Below are 12,896 nucleotides of genomic sequence, written 5' to 3'. Positions count from 1 at the left end.
CTTTCTGCTTCCCACAGGTATTTGCGTCTCTGTCCGCTCTAACTGTGCTAAACCCGGGTAGCTCCACGTTAGCATCTGGAATGTTAGTTGTTAGCCACGTTTCACTAAAACACAACAAACTGCATTCTCTGTAGGTCCTGACATTTTTCACCAGAGCAGCCAGTTCATCGATCTTATTTGGTAGCGAGTTCATATTTCCCAGGATCACAGAAGGCACCGAAGGTTTGTAGCGCCACTTTCTCACTAAACGCTTGGCTTTTATCTTAGCACCGGCTCTGCTGCCACGATACCATCTTCTTACCTCGTCAGGTAAATAGGGAACCACACTGGCGCGGGCATTTGTTCTCAGCGCTTGAAGTTGACTACTTGAATAGACGAGTCTTGCCGTGTAAAAATCCATGTCCAAGTAGTAAAAAGTGTCCAGGGAACGAGTCCACATAAAAGAAAGTGGTAGTAGTTAACAGTGAAATAGAGAAAAAGGTAGAAAATAAAGTCATACATGGAGCTGCTGGAATAGCTGCCACTCGCGGCGGCACTTGAGTCATATAGAACTGTCAGCTTGGATACTCCGGCTGGACCCACGGTGGACGTATGTCCGACGGGGGAGGAATACGATGTCTGGGTGGAGATACAGGCCAGTCAGCGGAGGCTCGGACAGGTGAAAGCGGAGTCGGAGTAGCTCGGCAGCTGAATACTGTGGCATGCCTGTTGCAGGTAGGATAGCGAGCGACAGGAGGGACCAAACAAACACGAACCAAATAAATATCCTACCAGTCCACATGTTAAGCGAAGACGCAGACAACTCAGATGTCTGGAGAACAAAGCCAGGTAAGTTTCAAAGTGGGGATAGGCCTAAGAATAGTCCATACACAGCCAAATCAGCAGTCAAGCTAGAAATCAGTCTAGCTTTAAATGATTGAAAAATAAAACTCAACAAATAAACCTGCCCGAAATGAAAATGAAAACAGCTGCTTAGTCCATTAGATTGTAAGTTAATCATAAAAAAAAGTTAAAAAAAAAAAAGTTACTGGAGAGCAGCAGCGACCAGTCACGCCAGCGTTTGCTCAACTTTGATTCTAGGCAAATTTAACCAAAGGAGTTATGTTTTGGATCATTGTTTGTTTGGCCCTGATTCTTACACCAGTTTTCCAAAAAGTGTGTTACTGATAACAACAACATTTAATTTTATAGCACATTTTCATACAAACTATGCAGCTCAAAGTGCTTTACAAGATGACAAAAAAGTTATATGAAAAGAAAAACAAATAAGATTAGGCAATAATATTAAAGAATGGGTAATATAAAAGGGTACGGTCAGATGGGCGGGAGGACAGAAAAAACAACAACAACAAAAAAACTCCAGTTAGGCTGGAGAGCAAAACAAAATCTGCAGGGTTCCAGCCCAGCCCTCACATGGCATTCTACCTAACATTGATGTTCTAAAATCAGTCCTCTGTTTTCATGCTTCTTGTGGACAGCTGGGACATCCACTTTCATTCCATCAATGTTGGGATCTGCATGGTGCCTTGGTCAGATGGTTGTGACACAGATAACCAATACAGATGAACCAGAAAATACACTAGAGAATAGTAGAGATTAGTAAAGATTGCAGATCCGTGAAGAATATAATATTTTTATGCCCATATAGTCTATCAAGAATACAACTAAAATGTAGCTACAAAAAAGCCATATTAAAATAATGCATTTATCAGTTTTTTTTTTTTAATGTTCCACATTACTAGCCTGACAAATTTCTTTTGGTAAAGTATTCCAGATTTTAAGTTCATAACAGCAAAAGGGCGCCTCGTCACTATTAATTTTGGCTCTTGGAGTTATAAGCAGTCCTCCATTTGAAGATCTAAGGTTACAACTTGGAGTGTGTGTGTGTGGGGGAGGGGGGGGGTTTGTAGGCATTCCAAAATATTGTATGAAGCAAGATTATTTAAGGCTTTATAAACCACTAGTAGTATTTTAAAGTCGATTCTGAGTGACATGGGTAACCAATGTAACAATGCTAAAACTGGTGAGATGTGCTCAGATTTTCTTTTTGTAGTTAAGATTCTGGCTGCTGCACTCTGTAATAATTGCAGCTGATTGATGACTTTCTTAGGTAGTCCTGTTAGGAGTGGATTACAGTAATCTAGTCAATAAATACAAAAACGTAAACTAATTTTTCAGTGTCTTTTTATGTTATAAGAGGTCTAACTTTTGCAATATTCCTTAAGTGAAAAAAATACAGTCCTAGTAATCTGGTTAATATGCGTTTAAAGTTTAGGTTAGAGTCATTAATTACCCCAAAAATCTTTACCTCCACCTTGACTTTTAAGCCTAAGGGATCGAGTTTATTTCTAATAACCTCTCTATATATGTTTGCTAATCATTATGATTTCTGTTTTCTCCTTATTTAGTTTGAGAAAGTTACTACTCAGCCAATCGTAAATACTGCTAAGACATTGGACCTGAGAGCCAAGAGTGTCGGGGGCATCAGGCGCTATCGATAAATAAAACTGTATACAGTAATCCCTCGCTATATCACGCTTCGCCTTTCGCAGCTTCACTCCATCGCGGATTTTATATGTAAGCATATTTATATATATATCGCAGATTTTTTGCTGGTTCGCAGATTTCTGCGGACAATGGGTCTTTTAATTTCTGGTACATGCTTCCTCAGTTGGTTTGCCCAGTTGATTTCATACAAGGGACGCTATTGGCAGATGGCTGAGAAGCTACCCAACTTACTTTTCTCTCTCTCTTGCGCTGACTTTCTCTGATCCTGACGTATGGGGATTGAGCAGGGGGGCTGTTTGCACACCTAGACGATACGGACGCTCATCTAAAAATGCTGAAAGATTATCTTCACGTTGCTGCCTTCTGTGCAGCTGCTTCCTGAAGCGACATGCTGCACGGTGCTTCGCATACTTAGAATCTCGAAGGGCACGTATTGATTTTTGATTGAAAAACAAACTCTGTCTCTCTCTCTCTCTTTCTCTGCTCCTGACGGAGGGGGTGTGAGCTGCCGCCTTCAACAGCTTTGTGCCGCGGTGCTTCGCATACTTAAAAGCCAAACAGCCCTATTGATTTGTTTGCTTTTCTCTATCTCTCTGACATGCACTGCTCCTGACGCGCACTCCTTTGAAGAGGAAGATATGTTTGCATTCTTTTAATTGTGAGACGGAACTGTCATCTCTGTCTTGTCATGGAGCACAGTTTAAACTTTTGAAAAAGAGACAAATGTTTGTTTGCAGTGTTTGAGTAACGTTCCTGTCTCTCTACAACCTCCTGTGTTTCTGCGCAAATCTGTGACCCAAGCATGACAATATAAAAATAACTATATAAACATATGGTTTCTACTTCGCGGATTTTCTTATTTCGTGGGTGGCTCTGGAACGCAACCCCCGCGATGCAGGAGGGATTACTGTATTGTCTTCATAGCTGTGGTAACTCACCTTGTGCTTTGAGATAATCTGACCTAATGGAAGCATGTAGATAGAAAAAGGCAGTGGACCTAGAATAGTTCCTTAAGGTACACCATATACAATATTATGGGTCTCCGAAGTACAATTGCCACAACTAACAAAGAATTTTCTACCTGTTAAGCAAGACTGATACCAATTTCAGATGCTGTCGGAGAGGCCCACCCATTGTCTAAGGCAATTTATAAGAATACTGTGGTCTATAGTTTCAAATGCTACATTCAAGTCTAAGAGAACAACAACAGATATACAGCCTCTGTCCATATTAACCCACAAATCATTTACTACTTTAACCAGTGTAGTTTCTGTACTGTGATTTGTTCTAAAGCCTGACTGAACCTTGTCAAGAATAGAATGATAAATCAAGTAATCATTTAGCTGCTTAATTACTGCCTTTTCCAGAATTTTGGTTAAGAAAGGCAGGATAGAAATTGGTCTAAAGTTGTCAAAAACGGAGGAGTCAAGATTATTTTTCTTGAGCAGGGATTTAACAGCTGCAGGCTAAAGACAGTCAGGGAAGACCCCCATATCTAATGAAGTGTTCACCATGTCAAGTACACTATCAATTAGGACATGAGAGACTTCTTTGAAAAGCCTGTTGGTACTGGGTCAAGGACGCAGGTGAAGGGTTTCAGTTAAGAAATTATTCTACGCAGTTTGGCTAGATCTAAAGAAATAACTCACTTAAAAGGGCATGCTGGGATTCAATCAGATTAACTTTGGGGGGATGTACTATATTATTTCTAATATTTATTTTGTGTTTAAAAAACATATTGAAAAACCCTCACAAATTTCACTAGTAGTATTTAGGACGCATTCCATTGAGTGAGTTGGGTTTAGAAAACGGTCAATAGTTGAGAATAAAACTCAGCTTTATCATTTATAATTTTGTAGAAATAGTTATGGTTACAGTATATTCAGTTATTTTAGCCTTTGATATTTCACAGTGGACTATAAGTTTAGTTTTTCTCTATTTACGCTTAGCTGTTGGGCATGTTATCTTTAAATCAGACACTTGTTGGGTCTTCCACGGTGTAATAGTGCTGGAGGATTTCTTAACTGTCTTTTCAGGGGCCACTATGTCAGCTGAAACTCTCACCTTAGCATAAAAATTTTCCACGTTACTGTTAACACGGTTAGCACTATTAAGGTAAGCAATATAGTCCAACTGATTGTTTAGAATATTAGCAAACATTGAAGCTGCAGATGTATAAAAATAACACTTTTTAACAATATGCTTCCCATTAGTTGTAGTTATCAGTATTTCTACATTAAATACTATCCAAAAATGGCACCTGCCTCACGTCACTTTTTAATCCTTTTGAAATCACTAAATCCAATGTGTGTGTGTCCTCCGTTATGTGAAGTCTGGCTGATGTGCTGACTGAGATCAAAGTAGTGCAGTAAGTTCAGGAATTCTCTTGCTTTCACAGTATGAGGTTCCTACAACATCGTTTGTAAAGGTTACTTAAGCTCCTCAATAGTGTCTAGGTCAAAACTGTAAGAGGATAGTTAGACAAAAATACAAAACCTATGGCAGCAAACTAAAATATATCATATGCCATTAGGCCGGATTAATCTATGCTTCAATACCATACCATTTTCTAAGCCACTTATTCTGGGCAAGGTAATGGAGGGCTGGAGCCTATCCCAGCAAGAAATGTTCATTTTTTTTTTTTTTTTTTTTTTTTTACAGTTAAATGTTTAGTATGTGGTGTGTGTTGTGACACTTTTTCATAGAAACAAATCATTGTAGTACAGTAATTTCTTAAACTTTTGTTTTTGGTTTACTTTGCAGTACTTTCAACTGGAGTGTGCCATTCCTATCTAGTCTTGCCTGTCTGGTTCTCATAGTTATCACAATTCTGTTTTATTTTATCCCACTGCGGTACATCATACTTATATGGGGTAAGTGGCAATATTAATATAATGTAAACTTTTTATGTTTAAGTGTTTTGCATCATCTGTGTCATTGATGTTATAGTTAAAGGAGATTCCACATGTTAGTTTCATCATTACTAGTTTTATCATTTTCAAGATTAATGTAATACATGATGTAAGATACTTTCATTAAATAAATATTTGTATATAGTATTATAACATTCAGTGTGTATGCATATACAAGGTATAAAATACAGTATATAGTAAGCAATAGCACATTTGAGTTTCTCTACTGTCAATGACTTGGTTGGTCATAATGTTATTACTGTTAAATGTTAGTATCACTGCCAGTCACACTGACCTTTGAGCAATAATGGATGAAGCGCTTGAATTGTGTCAAATAGAACAGACTTGTGAGGAATCAAAGTTGTACTATTCAGGCAGAGGCAGAACAGGAAGACTCTGCACACCTGTTGAGGAAAGCGTTGAGGAAACACAGCCTTTTGGCCACTCCACTCTGTGCTTATGTAGTGTAAGCCCTTCTGGGTTATATGCCTAATGCTTTCACCAGGTCTATGGCCAGTAAGCATTACCGTAGTCCTGGCTACAGGGGGGTGGGTACTATTGTCCTCACAGGTGGCACAGTGGTAGTGCTGCTGCTTTGCAGTAAGGAGACTGTGGAAGATTGTGGGTTCGCTTCCCGGTTCCTCCCTGTGTGGATAGCACTTTGAGTACTGAGAAAAGTGCTATATAAATGTAATGATTTATTATTATTATCCCTCTTCCACACAAGGTTCTCTTAAATTTTATATGAAGTTTCTTCTCAAACCAAATGGCAAAGAGTACCTGTACTAGGAGTAGATGTTCCCAAAAGGATAGCTTTAAGAATCTTTGGTACATGAAAATCCATCATTCACTCCATTGTCATAATCCTACAAGGGAACTCAAACTTTGTCACCTCACAAAATCTTTACAAAATTCAGTGACTCCTATATAAAAAACTGTAGTGACAAGAATTGAAGAAATGATGAGAAACAAAATAATGTGTTACACAAGCAATGGAAAGATCTGTGATGAGCATACATCTACTATATGAGATTAAGAAGGTAAAAAAGAATACAGGGTATATAAATAAGAGAGAAATAAAAATGCCAGGACAATCTTAAACTGGAAGATGGCAAAAAAGCATAATGAAAATTGAGCAACACAACTCATGAGGCCGAATACAGTAAAGTTGAATTCTAGACATATTACATTTGTGTGTATAATATGCCAACATGACCATAAGAGGACAATTATAAAGAAAATAAAAAGAAAATCAATTCAGAAAATGTAAACAAGTATTAAGTTGCAGATAGTGTTTGAATTATATTACAATTAATAATTGTGCTCTGCAGAAAAAAATCTTTTTTTTTATTATCATTAGCAAAAGAAAGAGGAGAAAATAGTTTAGATAGGTTCGAGAGAAAGAGAGTAACCATGTTAACTATATTGTAAGTCAGCATAAGTACAAAACATGGATACAATAACTGTGGAGCTACCCTAGAGTAGATTTAGGGTCTGAAAATGACTTACAGATGATAAGCACAGCTTTGGAAGAGAGGAATGAGCAAAGTAAGCCAAATTAATTCACTTATAGAATATGAATATCAACAAAACTTTATTAAACAGCACAAAGATTAACAAGATCAGAAGAATAATATTGATGAAAATATTTGAATACCTAATTAAGAAACAAAAATGACAATGTAGCAACTACTGATATGTGAAGAGATAGTCTGGGAAATAAGAGAAAAGAAGCCTTAAGATTAAAATTAGTCCATGGCACAGGGAAGGACTGCTAATTCATCAAGTTGGAAATATTACAGACGGCAGTTAACCTGTAATTGGAAGCAATTGACTGATCTCCACATGTTGGAGAAAAAAGGCAAAAGTAATGCAAAGTATTCTTGCATAAAAACTGGCAAAGCAAATGACTGGAAAGAGCATCAAGTACAGTATATTGCTGTGGCACACGGATACAATTGTTTTAGGCACAATTATGCCCCCTATCCTGGACACATATAACATACAGGATCTTATAGTGGTAAACAGTAATAGTAATACCCCCTGCACAATCACTTTTCTCCCTCTTCCATTCTGTCAGAGAGCACAGGACCATTGGCACTCATAATGCTAGCTTAAAAGACAGTTTTTCTCCACAGATCGTAGGTTACTCACCAGTCCCTTGTACTGACCAATGCAGTTGTGTTTCCTCTTTATGTCAACTGATGCTGTATTTATTGTATAGCATTGTATTTACTGTGTTGTATTGATTGTCTGTATTCCACTATTGTCTATCGGCTGTTGGAGACTTGCAAACAATAATTTCATTATACTGTGTGTGTTTATTATCAGGGTGTATGAATTCCTATGATGTCTTTTTGCATTTTGTGTGTATCCATTTAATTACTGAGAGTTCTGAAATTATTTTTTGTTGTTCAGTTAATGACATTTTGTTTCTTGTAGTGTCATGGTCAACACCATTTTTTGCATGCATTTATGCATGCTATGTCTATAACCCCAATCACCCCCCAACACAACTATCACCATCCAAATATCGGGTACACTACAGAACTAAAATTATTTCATCCTTAGGTGCTACAGGGTAATTAACACAAGTTAATATAGAATCATTTGTTTGTGTTTTTGATGGCAATTTATGGTCTTGCATTTTTTACTATTTTAACTTCTCATAGCATTCAGACCCTAAACCTGACCATGACTCCCCCTCTTAATGTTTTTCATATCCTGGTCATTTAATCACATCTTTCCCTGCAGGCGCAGACCATAACAATAGGCACACGATATTGCATTTGAACCTGAATGTAAAACAATAAAGGGGAGAGGCAGAAATGCATGGAGGAGCTTTATGCCAAAAATGGTAAAATTGAAAGTTAGTATGAAGAAAAAGAAAGAGCCCACCAAAAAAACAGACATACTAGAAACTGAAGTGAACAAACTAGTAAAAGTTAAAACCATTGGCCACAAGAGGAGAGAAAATGGTATCTACACACAGTTGAAGAGAAAGAAGAAAAGAATGCAACTATGTAGAGAAAAGTAAACATCAAACCATTTATAAAGGAGGGAAATGTAAAAGAATGTGCACATCATTAAACAACTAGTTTGATTTTACATTATTCAAGATAATGATCAAGCTGTTTATCAAAGGACAGCAATGTTTTTAATCTTTACTACAATCTGGATTCAGTAAAACTTACACAAGAGAATCAATCCTGTTAATGAGGATGGTCTGGTGGAAAAATACACTCCGCATTGCTGAGGAGCACTTCCAGTAGTCTTCTCCATTTGTTTTTGAAAGTGACTTTTACTAAGTCAAGACTATCAAACTTTATTTTATATAGTGCCACTTGCATACAGTAGAGTACACACCAGAAAACAATTCAATACACAATATTCTTAGACATAAAACATAATCCTGTTGAATAGTCATTAGGAAGAGAAGAGCCTACAATAGGAAAGTAAATGAATGACCCAGAGAAGTCAGTTGTCAATAACGGAGAACAGTGCAGTTAGCGTCAGTGTTTTTTTTCTTAATTCATGTTAAACTTGCACTTTTGCACTTCTTTCACTTTTGCATTGTATGTATAGTTCGTGGATTCTTCTGACTCTGTACTGATTGGATTTATTTTTATAGACTTTATGGACTTTGCCTTGATGAGTTCACAGCCTTGAGGAGAGCTGAATCTTTCTGTGGTTCATGGGACTTATGAACATTTCTTTGCTCCATGGTAATCTAGGAGCCAGGGATTGTCTGTCTCCTTGATTATAATGGATATAGTGGATTGCTCTCGATTCCTTCTGCTTAATGAGTGAGAAATGATGTAATTTTATACCCACCTGGCTTGCGGCTCATGCCTGTAATACCCAGGATTGTTTGTATGTGGCTTTATATTGGAGTCTCAATTCTGGTATCTTCATGTGCATCTTGTAATACCTCCTACTGTGATTCTTCTGCTGCTTGCTATCAACACTCATCTGCGCCACCCCACCCATCTCACTTTCTCCGCTGTGCTGTTCTGTCGTGACAAACTCCTTCATATTAAACAGTTTGTTCAAAGTGAAAGGTCAGAGAAAGACACCTGGCATTGTGCGGCTTACAAAATATTTACATTGCCGGTCAGGTCGCTGCCACCGTTGGGCTGCGAATGAAACGTCCAACGGCAGCATTTGTTCAGGAATATGCTGTCCTATTCATGGCTTTTGTAATAGGTGTGACAGTGTCCCAAGTTTGTAATTTGTTAAAATAAACTCTGATTAAGGATCTGTGTACAATGAACTCTTGTCGGCTAATATTGCATTGTTTAACTCAAGATCTCTTAATGGCTAAGTGCAGGTGCTATCAGAATTAATTATGGACTCCGACCTTGATATGCTATTCCTAACAGAAGGTTAGGAAATTTACATCTCTCACAGAGGCAACACCATCCAGATACATTTACTTCGCAGAGACTTGCAGCTCAAGACAAAGCAAAGGAGTTGCAGTAATTGTTAGAGTGGAGCTATACATCAAAAGAATCCCAGTTAACTGCCCATTGTCTTCAGAGTGTCTGGCTCTTAAGCTAATAACGAAATCAGGTCCTGTCTTACTCATTATTTTCTATCATCCTCCAAAATACATGCGTTTTTTTTTATCAGATCTGGCTGAATTATTAACCAACTTAAGTTCCCTTTCATAGAGAGTCATTCTTCTTGGCGATTTCAACATCCATATTTACATTACCACATGTAAGCTAAGAAATGAGTTCCTATCCTTATTGGACTGCTTTAACTTGATGCAACATATTGATTTTCCTACTCTCTGGTGGTAATTTATTGGACCTGATCTGCACATCTGGCTTATCAGTCGGCAACACTTAGAACAGTGATTTGGGACTCTGATCATAAAGCAGTACTTTTCACTGTCTCATTACCACTCCCTCCTCTCACCTGTATGCATCAAATTTTTTTCACAAAACTTAAAAATATTTGTCCCTGTACCCTTGCTAGTTCCAGTTCTGATCTTTTTCTGTTTTCACCTATTCTATCCATGTTAGATAGTCTTGTTGCTCACTATAGCTCAGCCTTTCTTTCAGCACTAGATAAAACAGCTTCTTTAAAGCATAAGGATGTTTCATTTAAATGCTCAGCTCCATGGTACAATTCAGAGTTACACTCTATGAAATCAACTAGCTGATCCATTGAGAGAATGTCACATAAGTCTGGTCTCACCGTGCACATCCAGGCTTTCTCTGACCATCAGAGGGCTTAAAGAGATACACTAACTGTAGCCAAGAACACATATTATGGCAAAATAATAGAAAGTGTCCATGATAACCAAAGGGTTTTGTTCTCTGTAGTTAATAAACTGCTTCAGCCTACATCTAGCCCAAATTCCTCCTCTACTGAAGTCTGAGAAAAATTCCTCCACTTTTTCCACAATAAAATTAAAGATCTAAATAATTCAACTAACATAAATCCATCATCCTTTTATATCTTTCCCCTGTCTTCCCACACCATCCATCTTTTTTTTTCTAAATTTTCACCAGTCACATCTGCATTTGTCAACGACCTGCTTTGGAAGATGAGGCAGACACTTCTTAAATCCTGCCCATAATCCCGACTGTTAATGACAATAATAAATACATCTCTTTACACCAGCTTTGTGCCAGCCACTTTTAAAATCACTTCTGTAACCCCAATGTTAAAAAAAGTCTGGTCTTGATGCTGACAATCTTAACAATTTTCGACCCATCTCTCACTTACCTTTTCTGTCAAAAGTTCTGGAGCGTGCTGTAGCCTCCCAACTCACCAATTACTTAACTTTCAATAATTTGATAGAACCGTTTGTCTGTTTTTAAGAGCACAGCACAACTGTAAAACTGCCATGCTTCGGGTAACCAATGATTTTCAGAGAAGACTCTGGACAGACCAGCATATTGATTCTGTTAGATCATAGTGCAGTATTCGAAACTGTCAGACATGACCTTCTATTGTCCAGATTGGAGAACATGCTGGGTATCTCTGGCACTGCCCTTAGGTTGTTTAAGTCCTATCTGACTGACAGGCAATAGTTTGCTAGTCTTGGCAACAGCAGATCCAGTTCAGTGCCAGTCACACAAGAGATACATCAGAGCTCTGTACTTGGCCATCTACTCTTCTGTATCTACTGTATATGCTTTCCCTTGGCCATATCATGGATTGCATTATCATTTTTATGCAGATGATGCTCAACTGTATTTCATTGTTAAAAGCAAAACTTCATCAGGGCTTTCTCAGCTCATAATGTGCCTCAGTGAAATTAAAACCTGGATGGAGCAGAACTCTTAAAAATCAAATTGCAACAAAACTGAACTCCTACAAATTGGCACTAAAGCACAACTTAAGAAAATGAGCTCCTTCTCACTTACTCTTGATGGTGATCTCATCAGACCTTCTTCTAATGCACAGGTGTTGAACTCCAGGCCTGGAGGGCCGCAGTGGCTGCAGGTTTTCATTCTAACCCTTTTCCTAATCAGTGACCAGTTTTCAGTGCTAATTACCCTAAGTTCTTGTCTATAAGCCGCGGCTTATCTAAGGAAAAAAGTTGTGAAAATGAAAAAATAGAATATTGGCTTATACATAAGTCCGGCTTATACATCCATCGCGGGGGTTGCGTTCCAGAGCCACCCGCGAAATAAGAATATCCGCGAAGTAGAAACCATATGTTTATATGGTTATTTTTATATTGTCATGCTTGGGTCACAGATTTGCGCAGAAACACAGGAGGTTGTAGAGAGACAGGAACGTTATTCAAACACTGCAAACAAACATTTGTCTCTTTTTCAAAAGTTTAAACTGTGCTCCATGACAAGACAGAGATGACAGTTCCGTCTCACAATTAAAAGAATGCAAACATATCTTCCTCTTCAAAGGAGTGAAGCAAACAAATCAATATGTCTGTTTGGCTTTTAAGTATGCGAAGCACCTCGGCACAAAGCTGTTGAAGGCGGCAGCTCACACCCCCTCCGTCAGGAGCAGACAAAGAGAGAGAGAGGGAGAGTTTGTTTTTCAGTCAAAAATCAATACGTGCCCTTCGAGCTTTTAAGTATGCGAAGCACTGTGCAGCATGTCTTTTCAGAAATCAGCTTTACAAAAGATAGCAACGTGAAGATAATCTTTCAGCATTTTTAGACGAGCGTCCCGTATCGTCTAGGTGTGCAAACAGCCCCCCTGCTCAATCCCCATACGTCAGGATCACAGATAGTCAGCGCAAGAGAGACAGAGAAAAGTAAGCCGGGTAGCTTCTCAGCCATCTGCCAATAGCGTCCCTTGTATGAAATCAACTGGGCAAACCAACTGAGGAAGCATGTACCAGAAATTAAAAGACCCATTGTCCGCAGAAATCCGCGATATATATTTAAATATGCTTACATATAAAATCACAATTTAATGACCGCTACGCGCTCGTGTTGACTCGGCGACGCCCAGAGCAGAAAGAATGCGCTCCGGCCGCTCCAACCG

General features: G+C 38.4%; 1 protein-coding gene across 2 annotated transcripts in view; it reads left to right on the top strand.

Annotated features, from left to right (window-relative positions):
• mctp2a (multiple C2 domains, transmembrane 2a) overlaps window positions 1-12,896 on the top strand; it is a 339,546-nt gene that overhangs the window by 301,240 nt on the left and 25,410 nt on the right. For both annotated transcript variants that reach the window (XM_028823594.2, XM_028823595.2), the window contains one exon: window positions 5,272-5,381. In XM_028823594.2, coding sequence (XP_028679427.1) covers window positions 5,272-5,381 — 110 coding nt within the window. The remainder of the gene's footprint in view (window positions 1-5,271; window positions 5,382-12,896) is intronic.

The sequence above is a fragment of the Erpetoichthys calabaricus genome, chromosome 17 (assembly GCF_900747795.2).
Source record: "Erpetoichthys calabaricus chromosome 17, fErpCal1.3, whole genome shotgun sequence".
Lineage (NCBI taxonomy): Eukaryota > Metazoa > Chordata > Cladistia > Polypteriformes > Polypteridae > Erpetoichthys > Erpetoichthys calabaricus.
The sequence above is the reverse complement of the archived record's forward strand: the minus strand, read 5'-3'. Positions and strand labels throughout refer to the sequence as shown.